The 23,842-nt window shown below is 45.4% G+C and overlaps 1 protein-coding gene across 7 annotated transcripts in view; it reads right to left on the bottom strand.

Moving 5' to 3' along the window:
• The window catches only part of ARHGAP24 (Rho GTPase activating protein 24), a 534,686-nt gene that overhangs the window by 45,602 nt on the left and 465,242 nt on the right, over positions 1-23,842 (bottom strand). For 5 of the 7 annotated variants that reach the window (XM_066574360.1, XM_066574367.1, XM_066574365.1 and 2 more), the window contains one exon: positions 18,560-18,682. In XM_066574360.1, the coding sequence (XP_066430457.1) occupies positions 18,560-18,682 (123 nt within the window). Of the gene's footprint in view, positions 1-1,304; positions 2,022-18,559; positions 18,683-23,842 lie in introns of those variants that run through there. The other 2 variants (XM_066574364.1, XM_066574363.1) reach the window with 2 other exon arrangements.

Genomic DNA, 23,842 nt, shown 5'->3' with positions numbered 1-23,842 from the left:
ATCTTCACCCTCGGTGGACCGCAGGTCTTCTGTGCGGTCCATTGCCGATTCCAGCCTCCTGATTGGCTGGAATCGGCACACGTGACGGGGCGGAGCTACGAGGAGCAGCTCTCTGGCACGAGCAGCCCCATTCAGAAGGGAGAAGACTGGACTGCGCAGGCGCGTCTAATCGGGCGATTAGACGCTGAAAATTAGACGGCACCATGGAGACGAGGACGCTAGCAACGGAACAGGTAAGTGAATAACTTCTGTATGGCTCATAATTAATGCACGATGTACATTACAAAGTGCATTAATATGGCCATACAGAAGTGTATACCCCCACTTGCTTTCGCGGGACAATCCCTTTAAGGTTCATCTAGACCCAACGATTCTCACTCAAAATTCGCTCAAAGCTGTCTTCTGAGCAATAACAATTGCATCTAAATGCACGGAAATTGTGCAGATTTGTGCATGAGTCGTTCCTCGCTCAATTCTAGTTTTCTTGAATTGAGCGATGAACTTTTATCAGCGGTGCAGGCTGTTATAACAGTCGGCAACGCTAATAAGATTCTCTCAGCTCGTGTCCCGCTGGTAGTTCACAGCAGGACGCGAGCTGTATTGTTCGCCGAGCGACTGCGGCGTCCTTCTCTGCCTGCATAAATCTTAAGTAGCTACTTAGCTTCTATAGACTATGCAGAGATGATCACTCAAAACTGTCACTCACTTGTAATTGCAAGCGCACCCTCATTGAAATCAATGGGACCCAAGCCTGCAATTAAAACTACCAACCACTACAAAGGGGTCAGAGCAGTGCTTCCGCTCCATCCCTGATGCACCCCGGCGGACGCTGCCTGGGTAACCCCTTTAAGTTTGCCAGTGCAGGAAACTACCACTACTGCATCACAAAAGCGCAATATATTCCGCAGCAGAAAATCCGCACATAAAAACGCACATGCATGCACAAAATCTGCAACAAAAGTAAAAGCAAGTAATTTTTCCTACACAGAGCATAGTTAGAATAAGTCATGAAAACTTTTGCCAAAGTTTGCCAAACTTTTGCCAAACAGCAGCAAAAAAACTTTTCTATCTAGACTGTCAATTACTTAAGTTGTATCAAGGGCGAGTCTGCCATTGGTCCCAGTCATGACATCACAGCGTTATCTGTCACTTTACATAGGACTGCAGCTATAGTCATCTTTACAACATTACATAAGGCATAGAAATGCAGTTGCAGTCTGAATATGGCTTTAATGTATCCTAATGGATAACTTTATGGAAGCCTATGAAGCCCACAGTGGTTTGAAGAACTCATATGGACGTACCTCTTCGAAAGCTAAAACACCTTTTAATTTTCCTATACGTTGTCTTGGGGATGAATGAGTTGGTTGACAGGGAAGCAGATGAAGAAGTTGCTGCATTTCGGTCTTCCAGCATCATACAGGTGCCAACTATTGTAGAAACCAGTGATGTCCTTTAGCATTCGCATGAGTCCTATGATGAATCATTCCCGGCTCAGAGACCTTCACTGTAATGTCATCGCTAGATTTTGTTTGTTTGCGAATTTATTTCATCTTCTCTCTGTCACTCTTCAAAGGTTACAAAGACGGTTCAGGGAAAATTTCCGCATTTTCTGATCCCATATCTGACGGCGCCCATGAACAATCACTGCATACTGTTAACTAGAAGACCCCAAATCTTCAGGGCAGCTTTCTGGTTGATGGAAATATAAAAAATGTCTAAGTCAACGAAGTATGTAGCCGATACGAAACCACGTAGAACAACGTGGCTACAATATCGTTAGATCACAAGATTAATTAATGTGAATGTGCAAGTGATCCGCACTCGTTCCTTGGCTGGCTGACAGAAGGGCACCGCAATAACTTCCCAGGAAAGTTTTCTATTCTTGCACTTAGCAGAATAGAAGCCGTACCTTGCAATACCCGTTGGCCAAGGACTTGATTGGCTTCATGTGCCCCCGGAGCCGGGCATGCAGCAGGTTGGAAAGGAGTAAACAACTATCCCAGGCAGCGGCAGCAATGAGATCCCAGGCTCTGACTTTGAGTTGACTTCAAGCAGGCATCACGTGTGACAGCTTAAAGGTGCAGTCCTCCTTCGTCATTCCTTCTTCAAATAACCTCTACTTCTGCCTTTAGCTTCGTCTGCGATACTGTCTGCGATTTTTTTTGTCCATTTTCAGCAAGAAATTTTATGGTTAAGATGTAAAATAAAATGCTGGAATGATTTATAGTAAAGTGTAGTCAGAAATCAATGCAAAATGTATATATCTGAAGAATGGAAAGAGTGGGACATTTCGCATTGTGTTTCCAGTGAGAAGCAGTATGTTACAATGTTTCTAGATATATTCAGGGTAAAGTGTGGAAATGGCAACGTTTAGTCGAAGGTGTACGAATCAGTCAGGTTGTTGCGCCCGACTGCACGTCCTATTCTTATTTCCTATTCAGCTCTGCTATTTCTTCTCCTGCCCTACCTCTGCTGTGTCACCAACCCTACTTCTGATTAGTAAGAGTTAATTAATAATTATCCTACTGGTTTCAAGTCACTCAGCTGTTGGCCTTTAACTTTATTATCTGCCTATACAGCTCAGTCCCTCCAGACCTTTAGGTCAGCGTCACACGGGCGTATTTGTACGCGCGCAGTATGCAGAAAATAGGACCCATGGATTTTATTGGGATTGTTCACATTTCTGTATTTAAGTCACGCAAAAAAAAATGCAACATGCTCTACTTTTCTGTGAACCCATTAAAGTCAATAGGGGTGTGCAAATGCATGCGCATTACGCAAGGAGATGCGTGAAACATTGCATAGTGCCACTGAAAAAGAACACATTTGCAACTAATTAGACGAATTAGCCATTTTAATTGGTGGGTCTTTGATTGCCACACGCAAATGAACATTCCTTGTAGGCCAGAAAAGTACAGTGACATACACCAATACGCATGCAACAAAACTCACTTAGTGTGCAAAAAAGATGACAAATCTGCATATGTGAACAGACCCACTAGAAGAATTCGGTTCTAGATTCTGCATATTGCGCACGAAAATGTTTTGTGCACACAAGAATGTCCTTGTGAATCCAGCTTTAATCTGAACCTCCCTCTGCCATCTACAAGATTTTTCAGGAGCTGCACCAGTAATGTGGAATGCGCTACCCCAGACTATCAGGTTCTCCAATGCCCATAGTTGTGTACCCTAAAAACAAATCTCTTTAGGGAGACCTACCGCATTCCCTAATCTAATTCTTCTCCATCTGCACCACTTCTACATTCCCCCCTCATCCCACCCTATGCCCTAGACCTCTGGCACCTTAATGCACAGTAGATCTGTACATGTATAGATATCAGCTGTTGACCATTTCAAGCTACTTTATGTATAGCTCCCTGCTTATCTAAAAGATGGCTGGACGGAAGAAGAATGTGTACCTTTGGCATCACCCCTATTTCCTTACAGATTGCAAGCTCTTGTGAACATGTCTAATACTGCATGTAATGTCTTATTCTGTCTGTACATGAACCCTCCTACTTGTAAAGTGCTGCGGAATATGCTGGTACTATATAAAGATTATTACTATGTTATATGTTACAGTTAGATATTTGCCTCCCACTCAAGTCTCTCTTATTGGGGATTTTCTTAGGAAAAAGAAAGAAGGCGTTCACTATCAAACTATGGTTTCTGCATCAATGCCCAAGAGTACTCACACCTCCTCCATGTGTGCCAATATACCCCTAGATCTGAAGAAGAAACATGTTACGTGTGCTGCTGGGATCTGTAGTTCTAAGCTTCCTAGCAGCATAGCTCCACAGGAGGTTGAGGGTTAATTGAGCTGCTGGGTGTGTTATTCTCCAGCAGCCAATCCCCTTTAGCCTTTAGCACATATAAACTCAGCTCTTGTTAGTCTGAAGCTGGTCTTGTACTGTTTAGATGTATCTGTTATGTTCCCACTCAGATCTGTGTTTGCAAGTAGGTCTGTTCAGTCTCTCTGCTTCCCTATAGATGGTTTGGACACCTGTAGTCCTGGTCTGCAGTGCATGCAGCTCCCGTCTCCTTTCCCCTTTACAGGTGCGGCCTCCAAACATCTTATGTCTCGTTCTATGTGTCAGTTGGTAGATCCCTGACACAGCTCTCTATGTCAGCTCGGTGGCTTACTGTCTATCCCCCATGTATGAGGAAACATAGACTTGCTGTGAGTTTCATCTGTGATCTGTGTCTTGCTGGTTCATGTCCGTTTGTACATTTATTTTCTGTCAGTTTTGTGTCAGCTTGCTGTGTGACCTGTGATCTGTGCCCTGTCCTGTTGCAGCTTGCTGTGTGAACGTTGTCTGGTGCTGCTGGACTCCTGGTTAGTGTAGGGACTAGCGGTATAGCCAGGAGCCATGAAGTGGCCTGCTAGCTTCCATGTTTTGTACAAAATGTCAACTAATACCTGGTATTTATATTCAGCTTATCATCTGTTATTAGTGTTTGCATTCTAGCTGCTGTATGCTGTGTTTTCTGTCTCTGTGTGTCCTGTTGTTCTGTCCCTGTCATGTGCGTGCGTTTGTATCCTGTTCTGTGGCGTGGTTCCTAGGATCAGCTAGGGCCCAGTTCCGAACACCGCTGGGCTGCCCTTATTGGGGTGATGGCACCGCTTAGGTATTGCCATGCCATCCTCCCCGGTAGCACAGGGTCAGTTGTCCAAAACCTGTGTGTTACTCCTTTGGTAATGATCGTGTGGGCCCCGAGTTTAGTTTGCCCACACGATCGTAACAAAACGTTTGTCATGCAAGGAACAGGCTGAAGGGATTGTGGGGGGTCAGCTTCATCTTGAAGGGCCCAAGAAAGATATTCCAGTATTAAAAGACTACAAAAACTATATTGTTTTTTATTGGACTCATTGCATCACAATGAAGTCGTTTCCAGTCATATCTTATGTACTCTATCATGCATAGTCTGACTTTCTTTTTTAAGACATCCCCCGTTGTCGATTAGCGACATCGCGTATAAATGCTGCACATAAACAATTTAATTGCATATGTGCAGCATTTATAACGCACCCATAGTGAACAATAGGGCTCCATCATGCGTAATATGCGGTAAAATAGAACAAGCTGTGTTCTTTTTTACGCGCATATTATACACAATGCATATATGCTAATGTGAATGGATCAATGCAAATCAATGTACTTTCAATGACTCCATTCACCGTGTATTACATGCACATATTCTGCTATTACATTACGCTCATGTGAGCCTGCCCTTCCGGTAATCTTCTATCTTTGAATGATGCAGTTAAACAGCGGAGTTCAACAGGTCAGGGGACAGATAGACTCCACCTTCACCCACACCCTGCACACTAACACCCTCATCTTCGCACCGCCATCCTCACTGCCAGACTTAACACTTTCTTAAAACGCCCAGCCCCAACACACTCCATCGACATCAGCCCCTCACTGCTTTCCTCGCCCATGCACAGCACTCACACACTCCTCACCTTCCTCAAATGACTCCATCCCCCACTCACCAACAAGAAACACCACAGCCACCCTCACAAGAACCCCAATCCCCTGCTCACCCTTGCTACCCTACTACTTTTAGCTGCGGGGGACATCTTCCCCAGCCCTGGGCCACCTCACACTGCTCCCTGTCAAAACCTCTCCCCAATTACACCAAAACACCCCACAAGCCCAACCACTAATCTGCGCGCACCTCCCCTTGTCCCCTTCAAATGCAGCAAACTCCCAACAATCCACAACCTCTTCACTTCCAAATATCTCAACCTTCTCGCTTCCACTGAAACGTGGATACAGCAGTCCAATTCTGCCTCCCCTGCTGCATTGTCCTTTGCTGGCCTGCAGTTCTACCACACCCCAGACAAGCACATTCGAGGAGTAGGTGTTCAAATTGCACCTTCCAGGTCATTCCCCCGACTCCCTTCCTGACCTTCTCATCATTCAAAGTCCATACCCTATGACTCTTCTGTCCACTGTCCCTGCATGTCGCTGTTATCTACCGCACCCCGGGTCGCACACACCTGTTCCTGAATCATTTCACCAACCTGTTACTGAATCATTTTACCGCCTGGCTCCCCTACTTCCTATCCTACGAACTCCCCACCCTTATTCTCGGTGACTCCATCTCCTCATCTGTCACTCAGCTTTTAGCGCTCACCTCCTCCCTCGGCCTATCACAACTCTCAAACTCCCCCACTCACAGAGACTGCAACACACTCAACTTAATTTTCATCCGCCTCTGTTCTGCCTCCCACTTCACTAACTTCCCCTCCCACTCTCTGGCCACAGCCTTCTCTCCTTCTCCATCAGGCACACTGGTATCTCCCCAGAACCTCCCACCTATTGCATTTCTGGGAACCTCCAGACCGTCCACTCCCATCAGTTTGCCAAGACTTTACAGTCTTCCCTGTCTCCATCTCTCTTCTCTCATGACCCAACCTGGCTGCCAAACACTACTCTACCATCCTCAGACATGCCCTGTAAGAATAGGCACCTCCCTGACCCGAGTCATCCACTGCAGACCACGAAAACATTGGCTCACGCCCCAAACACACTTCGTCCAGCGGTGCTCTAAGTGTGCTGAACAACTGTGGCGAAAACCAAAACAGCCTGCAGACTTCACCCACTTCAAATTTATGCTCAAAACCTACCACCTCACCCTCCACCATGCCAAACAAGTTTATTTCACCTCCCTCGTCTCCTCACTATCCTACAACCCCTAATAACTCTTTGACACCTTCCACCCCCTTCTTCCCTGATGGATCTCAGTGCTGGAGAGCTAGCCACCTACTTCAAAGAAAAAAATCATAAAAGAAATCTCCAAACATTACAAGGCTAGCCCAGATCCTGGTCTCTTGAGCAGTGCATCCATCACTCACCCAGTATCTATACTAGAACCAACAACAGAAGAAGTCTCCAGACTGCTTTCCACTGCTCGCTCCACCACCTGCGCTAGTGACCCTCTTCCCTAACGCCTCCTCTGGTTTCTCTCCCCGACTGTCATCAGCCACCTCACCACCATCTTCAACCTCTCTCTGAACTCTGGTATTTCCCCCTCCTCATTCAAACACTCTATCATATCCCCTCTGTTAAAGAAACCGACCCTTGACCCGACCAACGCTGCCAACTATCAACACATCTCTAACCTCTCCTTCATCTCCAAACTACTTGAATGCCTGGTCCATTCCTGCTCACGCGCTTTCTTTCTGACAACTCTGCCCTCGACCTGGTCCAGTGCGGCATCTGCCTCCTACATTTGACCGAAATCGCCCGCACAAAAGTATCAAACATCCTGATAACGGCCAAATCGAGGAGCGACTACTCCCTATTAATCCTTTTGATCTCTCTGCTGCATTTGACACTGTCAACCATGACCTCCTTGCTATACTTTGTTCTATCAGCCTAAAAGACACAGCTCTCCCCTGGTTTTCCTCCTACCTCCTACCTTCACTGACTCGATATTCTCTCCGCTAACCCCTCTCTGTTGGGGTCTCTAGGGCTCGGTCCTTGGTCCCCTTCTCTTCTCTATCTATGCAGCCCCAATCAGACAAACCATGCGCAGATTTGGCCTCCAATACCATCTCTACTCTGATGAAACCCAGTTATACACCTCTTCCCGCGACATCTCTGCACCTTTCCTCCAAAACATCCGACCTTCCCCCAACATTTCCATATCAGTATCTGGCATCACCATACACCTCAGACAGCATGCCCGCTGTTTTGGGGTCACACTGGACACTAATCTCTCCTTTACCCCCCCACATCCAATCTCTGGCTGGAACATGCCACCTGCACCTCAGAAATATTTCTAAAATCCGTCCCTTCCCTGCCATGGACACTCGTTTTCGCCCTCATCCATTCCTGACTCAATTACTGCAACTCGCTGCTCATTGGCCTTCCTCCACTAGACTCTCCAATCCATACTAAATGTGGCAGATAGACTCATCTTACTATCCAGCCGCTTCTCAGACGCATCTGCCCTATGACAGTCGCTGCATTGGCTGCTGATACACTACAGATCTTAATGTAAACTTATTACCCTCAAACACAATGCTCTCCATGGCACCGTGCCACCATACATCGCCTTCCTCCTGTCCATACACCACCCATCCCACGCACTCCGATCTGCTTACGCCCCTCTAATACAAACCCCACATGCTCACCTCCAGCATCACCGATCCTCTGGAACGCTCTACTTCAAAACATCTTGACAATCCCCGATGCACGGAACTTCAGATGGACCTTTTCATAGAAGCATACCAAACCTCCTGATCTAGTCCTTCACCCTCACAATACACCCCCTGACCCTCCCTGTAGCTTTCCACTTTTGCCTATCATGTACACTTCCTCCCCCGTACCTCCTGTACTACCCCCACCCCGTTTGTGTCCTAAAAACTATATATCGCATATTATCATCGCATTGCTTGGTTCCCCCCTTGCTCCACCTTCTGCCCCTGTACCTTCTGTATCGCCCCCAGCCCCTTTGTTGGAATACCATATGTAACTTTTGTACTTTCTGTAATTTTCATCTTGTTTGTGTTCCCCATGTGCAGAATAAGTTGGCGCTATATAAATAAAGGTTATTATTATATTATCTTTGGCTTTTCTCAATATCGCCATTGTTTGATGAGGCTCTTCAGCTGATCACAATTAGCTGCTCCTTCCTAAGTGACACATAAATGTCCTTACTAGAGATGAGCGAATATACTCGTTTCGAGTAATTACTCGATCGAGCACCGCGATTTTCGAGTACTTTCGTACTCGGGTGAAAATATTCGGGGGCGCCAGGGGGCGGGGGGAGGCGTGGCGGAGCGGGGGGTAGCAGCGGGGAATAGGGGGGCGCCCTCTCTCTCTCCCTCTCCCCCCCACTCCCCGCTGTAACTCCCCACTCACCCACGGCGCCCCCCGAATCTTTTCACCCGAGTACGGAAGTACTCGAAAATCGCGGTGCTCGGGCGAAAAAGGGGCGTGGCCGAGTAGGCTCGCTCATCTCTAGTCCTTACACAATAATGTCCATTATGTTCATTTCTCAATAGATTCTCAGTGGCTTAGAATGATCATCCTTTAATAATGCATAAGGGCACTTTGTAGGCAAACACCCCGGTAACGTCCTCAGTGACTTTGGAAGTTGTGTTTATACAGGTAACAAGAAAAAAAAAGGACTCAGGTTCTAGATACAAGCGTTCACCCCCCGCCGGACTGAACAAATATTAATTTAATCATGTAGTTAATGATTAATAGTGCTGCCAGCTCACATAGAAAACCTGATGAGCCGGGTCCTGTGATAGACCCAACACTGGCTCACTAATAAACCGTCTGTTGTGCTGGAAACAGATGTAGCCATAAAGAGCGCTGGGTTGTCAGGTGTATCTGGGGTGCCGCAGTTATGGTCTGTTACATTTATTATACAAAGTACACAAACTATGCAAAAATAATAGATCGGGGTTATCTGGAGATATGAGAATCTGGAAATATACAGACAACAGTGAATAAGGTATATGCCAGCATTATAATTACATATACTTGCTTTAACACCCACCATTGCCTTTGTTTATAGTGGTGTTATGAATAGAGATGAGCGAACGTACTCGTCCGAGCTTGATGCTCGGGCGAATATTAGGGTGTTCGGGATGCTCGTTACTCTTAACGAGTACCACGCGATGTTCGGGTTACTTTCACTTTCATCTCTGAGACATTAGCGCGCTTTTCTGGCCAATAGAAAGACAGGGAAGGCATTACAACTTCCCCCTGCGACGTTCAAGCCCTATACCACCCCCCTGCTGTGAGTGGCTGGCGAGATTAGGTGTCACCCGAGTATTGAAATCTGCCCCTCCCGCGGCTCGCTACGGATGCATTCTGACATTAGTTCAGGGAAAGTGCTGCTGGTGCCGGAGCTGCTATAGGGAGAGTGTTAGGAGTCAGTGTAGGCTTCAAGAACCCCAACGGTCCTTCTAAAGGCCATAAATCTTCTCTATATGCGCTCAATGGGGCCGGCGGCAGCAGCGCCGACCCCATTGAGAACATATAGAAGACAAATCCTTCTTTTCTGCCACAGCTGTAACAGCTGTGGCAGAGAAGAACGATGTTTGCCCATTGAATTCAATGGAGCGGCAATACAGCCGCTCCATTGAAAGCAATGGGCTGCCGGCGTGCGTGGGGTGAATTGTCGGGAAGGGGTTAAATATATAAACCCTTCCCTGCAATTCATCCAGAAATGTGTAAAAATAAAAATATATACCGGCGTATAAGGCGACGGGGCGTATAAGACGACCCCCCAACTGTCACCTTATACGCCGGCAATACAGTGGAGCAAAGAATAAAAAGCATTACTTACTTCTTCAGACGATCTGCGGCGCTCCTGCAGGCTGTCACTCCCTCCTGGTGTTTGCAGGCTCTTGCTCCCTCCTGGTTCCCGGCAGACTATTGCTTTCTCTACGAAGGGCTTTAAATCCCCGCCTCCAGAAACACATGTGCCTTCAGCCAATCACAGCCAATGACAATGATGTCATTGAATGGCTGTGATTGGCTGTGGTTCTGGAGGCGGGGATTTCAAGCCTTTCGTAGAGAAAGCAATAGTCTGCCGGGAACCAGGAGGGAGCAAGAGCCTGCAAACACCAGGAGGGAGCGACATCCTGCAGCAGCGCCGCAGATCGTCTGAAGAAGTAAGTAATGCTTTTTATTCTTTGCTCCACTGTATTGCCGGCGTATAAGGTGACAGTTGGGGGGTCGTCTTATACGCCCCGTCGCCTTGTACGCCGGTATATATTTTTATTTTTACACATTTCTGGATGAATTGCAGGGAAGGGGTTATATATTTAACCCCTTCCCGACAATTCACCCCGCGCACGCCGGCAGCCCATTGCTTTCAATGGAGCGGCTGTATTGCCGCTCCATTGAATTCAATGGGCAAACATTGTTCTTCTCTGCTACAGCTGTTACAGCTATGGCAGAGGAGAACGATCTTTACGCTGACAGTGGGGGGGGGGGGGCCCACTCTTGCCGCTATTGTGGCTTAATAGTGGGACCTGGGAACTTGAGATGCAGCCCAACATGTAGCCCCTCGCCTGCCCTATCCGTTGCTGTGTCGTTCCCATCACTTTGTAGAATTGCCCAGATTTTCACACATGAAAACCTTAGCGAGCATCGGCGAAATACAAAAATGCTCGGGTCGCCCATTGACTTCAATGGGGTTCGTTACTCGAAACGAACCCTCGAGCATCGCGGGAATTTCGTTCCGAGTAACGAGCACCCGAGTATTTTGGTGCTCGCTCATCTCTAGTTATGAACAATGAAACATCACTGCTAGGGAATCAGGTTATCTGCAGCCATGAATCCAGGTTTAGTTTGGACACTGAAGACGCCCGTATCACATCTTGTATCCAAGCTAGAGGCGGTACAACAGGGTACTAGAGCCTCCATGCCTGCCCGTATCACATCTTGTATCCAAGCTAGAGGTGGTACAACAGGGTACTAGAGCCTCCATGCCTGCCCGTATCACATCTTGTATCCAAGCTAGAGGTGGTACAATAGGGTACTAGAGCCTCCATGGGTGCCCGTATCACATCTTGTATCCAAACTAGAGGTGGTACAATAGGGTACTAGAGCCTCCATGCCCACCCGTATCACATCTTGTATACAAGCTAAGGGTGGTATGACAGGGTACTAGAGCCTCCATGCCTACCCGTATTACACCTTGTATTCAAGCTAGAGGCGGTACAACAGGGTGCTAGAGCCTCCATGCCCACCCGTATCACCTCTTGTATCCAAGCTAAAGGTGGTACAACAGGGTACTAGAGCCTCCATGCCTGCCCGTATCACATCTTGTATCAAAGCTAGATGAAGTACAACAGGGTGCTAGAGCCTCCATGCCTGCCCGTATCACATCTTGTATCCAAGCTAGAGGTGGTACAACAGGGTACTAGAGCCTCCATGCCCGCCCGTATCACATCTTGTATCCAAGCTAGAGGTGGTACAACAGGGTACTAGAGCCTCCATGCCCGCCCGTATCACATCTTGTATCCAAGCTAGAGGTGGTACAACAGGGTACTAGAGCCTCCATGCCCACCCGTTTCCCATCTTGTATCCAAGCTAGAGGCGGTACAACAGGGTACTAGAACCTCCATGCCTGCCTGCATTACATCTTGTATCCAAGCTAGAGGCGGTACAACAGGGTACTAGAGCCTCCATGCCTCCTGTATCACATCTTGTATCCAAGCTAGAGGCGGTACAACAGGGTACTAGAGCCTCCATGCCTCCTGTATCACATCTTGTATCCAAGCTAGAGGCGATACAACAGGGTACTAGAGCCTCCATGCCTCCTGTATCACATCTTGTATCCAAGCTAGAGGCGGTACAACAGGGTACTAGAGCCTCTCTATAAGGGGTCAGTTTCCCACAATAAATTCTCCTTTTGCCCTTATCATATATCAACGTTATAAGTACACAAAGTTTAACCCCATCCTGACAACTACTTCTAGGGGAGGGATTGGTTTTTGACAATGAGTGTAGTTAGTATCATAGTCTTCAATGACTGTACAATGCGGTGTAAAGCAAGGGGCAATACAGAAATGTACGAATTCAATAAACATATATATGTACAGAAACAGACTGGTGAAAGGATTGAACAGAACAGTAATAGATAATGTAGAGGAGAACCCATTGGATGGGGATCGGAGAATAAGTGTTGGTTCTCATGCTCGGTATATCAGAATCAGGTGTTTACCGAGGTCACATACTGCTCCCACAATGACATTGTATCCAGAAAATGGGCTTATTGCATCCAGCTATTGTATGTCAGGCTTCAAACTGTCCAAAGCGAATGTAACACGGGAGTGACGTCACTACTAGTGAGCTGCTATCTAAATAGCATTATGTGGTGGGATCCAACTGCCCACCTTGTGTAACATCTGCATTGTTAAAGAGATCTCCATGATGTTCTATTCTCCACTCAGAAAGCCAATTCACAACCTTGTCGGTTGCCTATTGCAGAGAACAATGCATTCTGGGAGATCAGAGAGAAATACAGTCATGTCAAAGGACTGTCTGCAGAATGCAGATAAACCACATATGAAATCCAAGAAGAAAGTCTTAGGTTTCACTTTGGGTCACAATGAAGAAGATATTGACAATCTGTACCAGGTAAGTAAGGAAAGTACTTATGAATCTACTCGTCTTTCTATGTAGATGATTAATCTTATGATCTGGATTATGGTTTTCTCCAGCAGGTTTCGGGGTATTTTGTAGCTTCCGAATTGTATAGTGTGCACACATCATCGAGCAGATTAGACACAAGCGATCAATCTCATATCCAAAATGGCTCTCTGGTCAGAAACACCCAGACAGCCCCTTTTATTGTAAAGCATAAAATGGGCGTGCAACAAATTACATCAGTAACATATAGGATTCTCATTTGTCGGATCATATAGAATCCCCCCTCCTTCCTGCCCACCTTCTCTCAAGTCCAATGTATAAGCAAGTCTTTGTCTTACAAACTTGTGCTTAAAACTGAAAGTGAAAGTAGATATCTCTTTGTTGAAGAAGATCCTGTGTGGGGGATGGGGAGGACTGGGAAAACACTCAAGATGAACACATAAGCAGTAACATAACACTGTGATTTAACTCTTTCCTTATGCAGCAGAGTTCCACATTAGGCTGAAGTCACAAAACACACATAATACGTCTAGTTTAGTACAAATCGATAGACATTTTATACTAACTAATCATCATGTCTATCACACTTACTTGAAAAGGAGGCTTTTTAACTACCAAGATTGCAAGATATGCCCTATCCACGGGATCCACAGGATAGGGGATACTTTGTAGATCAGTGGGGGTCTTACTGCTGAGATCTCCACCGCTCTTGAGAACAGGGATCCCATGTCTCTGCCTTCTCCCTGCGGGGTTATTACTCTCCATGCAGTGAGGAGGAGAATGAATAGAGTGGCGGTCGTACTTAAGCTCTATTCACGTTCAATGGGACTGCGAAGACAGCCGAACGGCAAGTGCTCGTGTATTTCCAACAGTGCCATTGAAATGAATGGAGAGCCGACTGTGCATGCTCAGCCAGGACTCTATTCATTCTGATGGTGGTGCAGCAGGAGAAGTGAGCCCCGCAGTGATAGGCAGAAGAGGACACGGGACCCCTGTTATTGAGATTGGTTATTGAGACCCCCACTGATTTCTGAATAATTCCCTATCCTGTGAATAAGGGACAACTTGTAATGTTGGTATCCGTGTCTTCCGTATACGCTGAATGCTTCTTATGATATGATCGCACAATACTTTTGGACATTTAAACTATAGAGCTCTAGGGGCGCATGACGAGGACATTGTTCTTCCTCTCTACAAGTCACAGGTCAGACCACACATGGGATATTGTGGACAGTTTTGGGCACCGGCACTCAAGAAGGACATATCAGAGCTTGAGCGGGTACAAAGGCGGGCAAATAAAGTAATAAACGGAATGGGTGGACTACAATACCCAGAGAGGGTATCAAAACTGGGGTTATTTAGTTTAGAAAAAAGAGTGCTGAGGGGCGACCTAATAACTATGTATAATATATGAGGGGACAATACAGAGATCTCTCCCATCATCTATTATACCCAGGACTGCGATGGTAACAAGGGGGGCCCTCTACATCTAGAGGAAATAAGGGTTCTACACCGACATAGAAGGGGGTTCTTTACTGTAAGAGCAGTGAGACTATGGAACTCTCTGCCTGAGGACATGCTGATGGCAAACTCGATAAATGAGTATAAGAGGGGCCCAGACGCCTTTCTTGAGCGTTACAATATTACATATTATATCACTGATTACTGATGACTGAGGGGATTATTCTGATTGCCAGATTTGGAATCGGGAAGGACTTTTTTTCCCCTACAATTACGAAAATTGGCTTTTACCTCATTGTTTTTTTGCCTTCCTCTGGATCAACATTGGTGGGTGGGGGGGGGGGGGGGTAATAGGCTGACCTGGATGGACATATGTCTTTTTTCAGCCTAAGGCACCATGTTACTATGGTAGCAATGCTAACAATAACTGAAGAATGGTAACAATGTATATGTATATTTGGACATTTTATACCCATTAAATGCATTATATTACAATCCAGTGGCTGAAAATAACAAAGGTAAATAACATGATGCAGATGATACCAGATCCACATAATACCCAGCAGCTATTGTAAGAGGTTGGCATCATGCAGACTTGTGCTTGTTAAATGTTAATAACAAAATACTCAATCTTGGAAGCCGTTGCAGTCATCATGCCACCGTCTGAAAGGGGTTTGGCAGGCAAATGGATTTTCATATAGAGTTCATTGATCTCTGTGGACTAATGAAGTCCTGGTGCATTTATAAATTTACATAAGCTAATGACAGTGGAGGAACAGGGGAGTTTGTCACCTGTCTGAGTGTACAGTGATCAATGATCCCCATGCCAGCATTTGGATCTATCCGTCCTTGTCAAAAAATGATAAGAGGAGACATAAGAACACCCATCTGCACTGCACATCTCCAATGCAGCTCTTATTCTAGGTTGCATCACTGCAGGCATGACATTATATTGCATTAGATGCAGGGCTGTAACAATGGGAGTGTGAGACCCAGGCCACAAGGTCCAGAAGGGCATGAGGTTCCTCCACCACATAAGAAGACACCGGTATTATAAATGATAGGCCCTGTTAGAGTCAAAGGCAAGATTTCTTCCATAAGGGGCAAAGTTAATGCCCGCTGTCTAACCCTGTAAGGGCCAAGGTAGAGGGGCTTGTTGGGCCCTCTGACAACCAAGACCTTTCCAGCTTTGGGTGGCTACTCGATGGTAAAAGTCTTATAGTAGCATAGTGTTAGTGATTTCAGACCCATGCAGTTTTAGTCTAACTTGAATAAGAGCCAGATTTATCATAAGACACAGTAGGCATGTAGTTGACTTAATGACTGTGTAGTATAGTGCTTCTCAAAGTGTGAGCCATGGCTCATTGACTAGTGATGCGCTGGTCTCCACCAGTGTTGGGCATCAGCAGAAGGTAAGAATTCCACTTGGGCAGCAAATGAGAAAAGTGCCCAGGCACTGTGGAGAGAAGTCATTTATGTGGTCTGGTCTGCACCCATGCACTGTAGGGTCTGATGTATCAGCCCTCCAACAGTCAGACCAAACAGAGTATTCTCTACTTCCCCGCAGGCAGCCTCTTCCTGAAACTTCTTCCCTCCTACTTTTGTCTTCACTTTGTGGCAACAGCTCAGAGGAGAGCTTATAGGGGTATTCCGGGACTTTGAGTATTGATGAACTATCCAAGACTCATCCAATCCCCACCGATTAATTGATCATCTAGCCCACTATCAGGGCCAGAAGTGTAATAGCCAGCTTTACTCTTAGCTCTCATTGACATTAATGGGAGTGATGCCTCCTATTACACTTCCTGCTCCTCATTGCGGTCAGAGACAGCAGTGTAATAGGGGGTACTTTTCCATTTTATTTCCATGGGGGTGAAGTCGGCTATGACACTTCCGGCTCTGAACATTGATGACGGCGTCTGGCCTGCTGCACTGACAGCGGGCCAGGCGATCAACAGATTGGTGGGAAGCCAGAGCAGCGGACTCCGCTGATCAGTTTTTGATGACTTATCCCGAGGATAGGTCATCAATAGTAAAAGTCCTTTGCAGACAATGCCCTGATGCTGAGAAGGAGTTAACCGGGGTGCAGAAACGAAGAAAAGGTGAATATCTATATGTCTGATCAGGGGTCTGTATTAGGCACTGGGCTAGTCTGTAAAGATATTGGTTTAGTTTAAGGGGTCTATAAATAGGGGTCTGATATATATAAGTATCTGGTTTTGGTATGTATAAATAGGGGTCTGAATAAATGGAGAGTCTGCTTTGGGTCTATATTATTTGGGGTCTGTCTAAAGGTATTCTGCATTTTTATAGGTGTTCTGGTCTGGATATTGTAAATAGGGTATTTACTTTTGGGATCTGGCCTGGGGTCTATATTTGTTTCAGGGGTTTATATTTATATTACGGACCCGGGCTCTATATTTTTGGGGTGTCTGGTGTGTAGCCTATATTTTTAGTAGGTCTGATTTCTGCTCTGCATTTGTGTAGGGGTCTGGTCTGTGGTACATACGAGGAGGTCTATATGTACTATTTGTGATTCAAATCCTGTAAGTTGGTGGCATATCCTATATGACTGACAGGACACAGGGCCAAACATTTTGTATGTTGTGCCACTTTGCATGAAACTCTAAGTAAATACTGTACGTGTGACGACTATAGACCAGGACTCCAATACTCCAATGCTATAGTCCTGTACTGCTGTTTCCTAATATGCTACAATTGCATTTTTCAACCACAAGGCCCAGGTAGACCGCTGTATGTCCAATGGATATGCTTGTGCCACTGTAATGCATACTCCACATAGGAGGTATCCAATGACCACCAGATAAAGGAGGCAAATAATCGTTTAACCCCTTGAGTGGCAGGTTTCCTACCACCCTGTCGTGCCCACCAGGGCAGGTTTTTTAAAATGGTCTAATCATTGAATTTCAACTAGTTTTGCAGTTGCGTCTCAAGAGCCATAACTTTTTCATTTTTCCATTGACATGGCCATATGAGGGCTTGTTTTTTGCGGGACAAGTTGTGATTTTTTAAACAGGGGGGAGGAAAAAAAGAAATGGGGAAAAAAGAAAAAAGGAGCCATGTCATTAAGGGGTTAAATAATGTATTAACTTCCTTCTCTGGGTCATTACGACGCACATGGATACCACATGTGTGATTGTATTTTTGATTTTTTACAAAGTAAAGGGAGACAAGTGTTTTTTTTATTTTTTTAATAATTTTTTTCCTTTTTTTTTTTTAAATTTTTTTTAAAATTTTTTTTTTTTTGTCCCTTTAGGGGACTTCCACAGGGACCCATCAGGACCCCTGATCACATTCCAGGGGTCCGATGGTGACAGCCCTTTACATGCTGCAGTGACAGCCCTTTACATGCTGCAGTCACATAGACTGCAGCATGTAAAGGGTTAACACAGCAGAGATCGGAGGTTTTCTCTGATCTCTGCTGTAATGGCTAGTACCTAGCTGTCCTCTGACAGCTAACAACCAGCTCTCCCTGCCACAGAGACCATCGGCTTGCTTCTGACAAGCCGATGGTCTCTATGGCAACCTGTAAACAAAGCAGGAGGTTGCCGACATGTCGGCAATATCTTCTGCTGGTTTTTCAAAGCCCTTGCTTTGTTCTCTGTGGGACTGTGCAGACAGAGCACACTGTCACAGCTTGTGGCATTGTGCTCTGCAGCTCCCATAGTGATACATAGCCCGGAAATCTTCCGGGCTATGTCACTATGAGCAGTGGAGCTCGTCACGGAACTTTTCCGGGCGTGCCACTCAAGGGGTTAATACAGAAAGAAAAAGTTGAAAAAAATATATATATTCATCTATGCTGCCATTCGAATAACCAAATCTGTATCCATCTCCTAAAGTTGTGGGAAAGGTGGTGAATGTAACTCATCCGAAACATACAGTTATATATTATACTATTCCATATTATTTTGATCTTCTTGGTGCACAAAACTCACCTCCCCCGAATGGTGCCCATATGACTCTGCGGATAGACTTCACCCAGTCTTCCATGTCATTCTGCGTGCTGGCCATAAGAAGGTACGTCTCATGGTTTGCAGTCATTCGCTCCCGGTCTCCCCCTGTGTAAACCAAAACAAAGTTTTAGAAGTGATTATAAGAAACATTAATAGTGATAATATATAAGTTTGGATTTGGTTGTACTTAGTCATGACTTCTAAATACCCTCCATGAGTGGCATTAAGCTGTAGCCGCTCCAGCCGTGTTTTAGGCGATTCCCCGTGTTATTCTGCGTAATATTATTTCGTTTAGCAACCTTTTTACTCTTCTGTCCCTACGAGCGCTTGTTCTACATCATCAAATGAATAAGATCCAACCTCTTTCATTTGCAAAACGCTTCCGCTCCTCTATTTACAGAACTTGCAGCTCAAGAACAATTACTTTAAAAGGTTACACAAATAGGCGAGCAGCATTAGCGCAAAAGAAAACCAATAACTAACAACCATCATAGACTGCAGAATGGGACGCTGTAACACAGCCGTATAATGCAGGCACCTTGTAATAGAACTATTGCCCTAAGCTTTTATTTGGTGGTTGACCAATACATTTAACCCTTCCCAATCCACTTTTGGATTCAGGGATTCCTAAAAGGCTTTCTCTTTTTGCTGTTATACAACGGTGCCATCTGCTGGCTAAAGGCAGTGTGTGCGTGCCAGAGAGGCTCCGACAATGGAGTGGCTGGGAATAGACGGTAAGAACACCCTGTCGGACGTCTTCTGAGATTGGAGCTGTACAAGCTTCAATCAGAATGTAGGAAGATGTCAGACAGTGGATTGGAAAGGGTTAAATGATCGCAAAGCCCAGCTTCGTACGGGCGCAGGAAAAGGGAATCCCTGCGGCTTAATGGCTCCGTCTCTGGATGGAACTGAACAGCGTCAGGCGGACCAAGGTGACTATAATGGGGTCCACACCCTTGTTACTCAGCTGCCCAGGTTTTGTATGGCAGAAAAAGTGATCCATGTAGCTCTTTTATGCCCGGTAGCCACATTTGTGACAGAACCTCCAGCTGGATGTTCTGATGCAGATGTGTAAGCACTTTTAGGCACAAAATGGTCAGATCGCGCAGGTGGGAGGCCTGCGGCAGATTCCGGCTGTGATCCCAGCTGGTGACCCTGCGTACCTCCCAAAACTGTACTGTGAGTGATTTCCGGGCTCACCGTTGGTCATGTGCAGTAGTTTTTTTTTTCTTTGCTTGTGTTGCCTGTGCCATTGCTTAATGGTGACGCAGGTCCCCGCAGCCCATACTTAATGCTAATTCCATATGAGCTGCGGCTCAGACGCCTCCATTGACTTCAATGTAGGCTGTCTGCATGGATTCTGTATCAAAATAGAACATGCTGTGATTTTTCTTCCGCTCGCAGAATAGACAATGCGTATTCGCGAGTGCGATGGAAAAATCAAAAGTGCATGCCTTTTAATGTCAGCGTTTTACCGCAGATCATCCGTGTGGACGGTGATCGCGGAATCCGTAATACAAATCCGGTTGTGGAAGATTGGCCTCAGCAGTACTGCTATTTACTTTAGTTACCTAAAATAACATTTTTCTGCTGAAAAATCACTGCAAGGCTCAGGATACGATACAGCAGATGGAGTAACCACAGAGTAAAGTCCTTCCAGAGGCCTCACTTATGGTTCGCTGTGCGGGAGTAGCAGACCCGATCACTTCCGCGACATTGTCTGGGGTTGGGAGCTCTACTCTCCACTCTTCTCCTTGCTAATCGGCCGTCTCCAGCTCGGGGCCGTTGCGATCCTTCTCACTCTCTCTCTCCCCTCTGACAGCTCAGGCAACTTCTCTCTCAGCCTTACCTCCAGTCCATGCGCAGATCACTATGCAACAAGAGTTGTCACTTTTTATCTCAGAGCATCAACCAATCAAAAATCGGCAAGTGCGCATACTAATTCTGTTGCAACAGATTTTGCCTCAAGCTAAGATTTTAGCATAATTTTTAACGCATCTCTTCCATTATGCCTCTATGGCAACACTGACAAATTGGGGCGGAGAGGCAACAGCAAGACTACCCCCACGAAAGGAATGGATTTGCAGGTTGTGGCCACAGAGAATTATTCTCTCTCAATCCTTCCTGGCTGACTCTTCTCTAGTTTCGCTAAGGTCCTTCTTACTACTGGTGGCATGAGACGGTAATTGCAGCCCAATCACTGTTAGACCAGGATGGCACGTCCATACATGTTGTGCTGTGTCTTCCATCACAGTCTCAAGAGCATGGAGGAGGTACCAGCACACGGCCTATTACAAGAGGAGGCCCAGCAACAAGACCGGTAACTACTCCTTTGTGTGAGGAAGAACAGAAGTACTGCCAGTGCCCTACAAAATGACCTCCAGCGGGCAACCGGTCCGCATGTTTCTGACAAAACTGTGTTTACAAGCCCAACACCATGCAACTCGATTGGCATTTGCCACAGAGCACCATAATTGGCAGGTCCACCATTGGCGATCAGTTCTCTTCACAAGTTCAGACGGAGCCCATGGGACAGACATGAAAGGGTCTGGCTATACTGCGGTGAATGTTGTGCTGCCTGCATTGTGGGAAGGAGGCATTGCTGATCTCAGGGACACGTGGAGAAGCTTTCTTTACATATTTCTTAGTTTTAATGCAATATATAACAGAGTAGGATCAAAGCAGAGAAGTTAATTAAAGCGGGTTTAGCTAATGAATGTTATTCTTCATAAAATGGAAAGTTATACAAACTTCCAAAAAACTTTCTGTATCATTTCCTCATGATCCCCGCTTGTACTCACTCAATAGGAACCTACATTGTTTACTTCCAAGGGGTAATTATCTGTCCTGGTCATGTGATGGGCACACAGGTACTTGACTCATTTCAAAACACAGCTCCCATAATTACATTGTAACTAAAATCAGCCCCGTACCTGTATAACCAGGACTGATACTGGAAGCAAATAATGACGTCTCCTATTACATGTCAGCAGCTAGAGATCTTAACATCATGAGGAATTGATGCAGAAAGTATATAGGAAAATTGCATAATTTCATTTTTTCAATATTTGCAGAAACTAAAATACCCCTTTAACCTCTTAATGACCATCCAGAAGCCTTTTGACGGCAGCCGTTATTAGGCTTTATTCTGATGCAGTCGCCTTTTTATGGAGCTGCATCAGAAGCCTGGCAGGGGTCTTCCATGTTAGGACGGTTGCTTGGCTGTTGGATAACAACCTGATAATTGCTCAGACAGTGGAGACCGGAGAAACTTACGATCCCCGCTGCAGGCATGTCATGTGGAAGGCTGACAGAGAGAGGGGGCTTCCACTGTCACGCATTGGACACCGTGTCCCGATAGGTGGCTATGGTATCCAGAGACTTGAATATGGCCTCTGGGTCTGCCAGCTATGCTGGCCTATGGGTAACCTTATAGGCTTTAATATATACTGCTATATTATATACAGCAGTGTATTATAAAATCATAAAAGATGGTGATATTCAAGTCCTGCAGTGGGACAAAAGTTTACTAAGTACACAAATATAGTAGAAATATATATGATGGGTGTTTTACTGGTATTGACTTTTTATTAATGAAGGAACTCCATAGGTTTTCAAACATATTGCTGGTGATTGTCTCATAGGATCATAGCGGTTGTAGCATATTACCAGTAATACCACAGTGGTCATAATATACGTGAATTATTTTCGCGAGGGCCCCGCGGTTTGTAAGTTATTGTTTTATTTGTATTTATGATTTGTTATTAAGTTGTGCTTAACGCTACAGTCTAGAGTATGTGACTTATTATTAATGTTTAAACTGTGTGAAGATACTGCAGGATTATACTTGATGTTCTATTATTTAGGAGGTGAGCTATAAAAAACACCTTAGGGCTCAGTCAGACGAGTGTGTATTTTGACGCATCTGTGTCCTGAAAGTGTTGGGACTGATTGGCTGGGTGCTACCTCTGATTGGCTGAGCTCTGTGACCAATCACAGACAGCGCTCAGCTGTCATTCAATTAATGGCTGAACGCTGCCTGTGATTGGCTAAGTCCTCAGCCAATCAGACAAAGCCCTTTCAGAAGGCTGAAAGAGCTTCAGAATACTATGAGGGACCAAGCGACAAGACGCGCTGGTGTCTCGACAGTGACGGAGAGGTGAGTACATATATTTTTCATTTTTTACACCAGCTAGGGAGGATTTTCAGGGAAGGGCTTATATATCAAGCCCTTTCCCAAAAATCACTGCCGGGGTTGCCTGCATCCCATTGCTTTCAATGGGGCCGGCGGCTGTAGCGCCGGCCCCATTGAAAGCAATGGGATGGCATTGCGGTCCTTTGCCACAGCTGTCACAACTGTCATGTGCTACTCTTGTCTAAAACTCAGACAAGAAAAGGACAGGCTGCAAAACCTTTTAGTCCAAGTAACAAAAAAAGCCCAAGTGCAAGTACCCTTCCAGTGATTTTCTTTTCTTTTTGAACTAATAAGGACTATTGTGACATATCTATAAATGTTATTATGTATCAAATGTAATATAATAACATTCAAATGAGACCAGTTTGGAAATACTAATAATATCCACCCCCAACATATCAAACTTTTCCAAAAAAACCCAAAAATTTCCCCAAAAAATCCCACAAATCACGGAACTTTTCCCGGAAAACTAGGACGTTGACAAGCATGCATGCTATACTGAAATCCCTATTAGGTGAATGAACAAAGGTGGAAATACAAAGCATTTATGAAACCTAGAACAAGCAATCAGACTTCACCCCTCATTTTGCAGAGACCCTTTGGAAAAATGAAAGCACTGACCTAATTGGTGGCCATGAACTTCACCACTTTTTCCAAAATGTACATAGCAAGGCAATAAAATAATTTGCAGAATCTGAAAATAGTTTTTCTACCCACATTCTTATCACAACCTTCACTTACAAATGAACACAATCTTATTGGTTGCCATAGCTATAAGCCCTAATTATGTTTTCGAATTTGTACAAGTCAGGAAACAATTATGCAGCTGATTAAAATAACTTGAGGTTTATGAATGTGAGTATGTATCTTACACTGCTCTGTACACAGCCGCCTTATCACATGTGATATCCACCGTCAGTTTCTGCTTTTCCATTAGTGGAAAAATACAGGATCTAGATAACAAAAACAGGATCTAGATAATGAGCACATAGCTTATCTCCCCACAAGCCAACCACACAAGTCAAGATGTCTTGGGGATGCGAAGACACTGGGGGAGAATTACTAACCAA

Source organism: Eleutherodactylus coqui, chromosome 7, assembly GCF_035609145.1.
Source record: "Eleutherodactylus coqui strain aEleCoq1 chromosome 7, aEleCoq1.hap1, whole genome shotgun sequence".
Classification (NCBI taxonomy): domain Eukaryota; kingdom Metazoa; phylum Chordata; class Amphibia; order Anura; family Eleutherodactylidae; genus Eleutherodactylus; species Eleutherodactylus coqui.
Note: the sequence above shows the minus strand (reverse complement) of the source record. Positions and strands in the feature narration are given on the sequence as shown.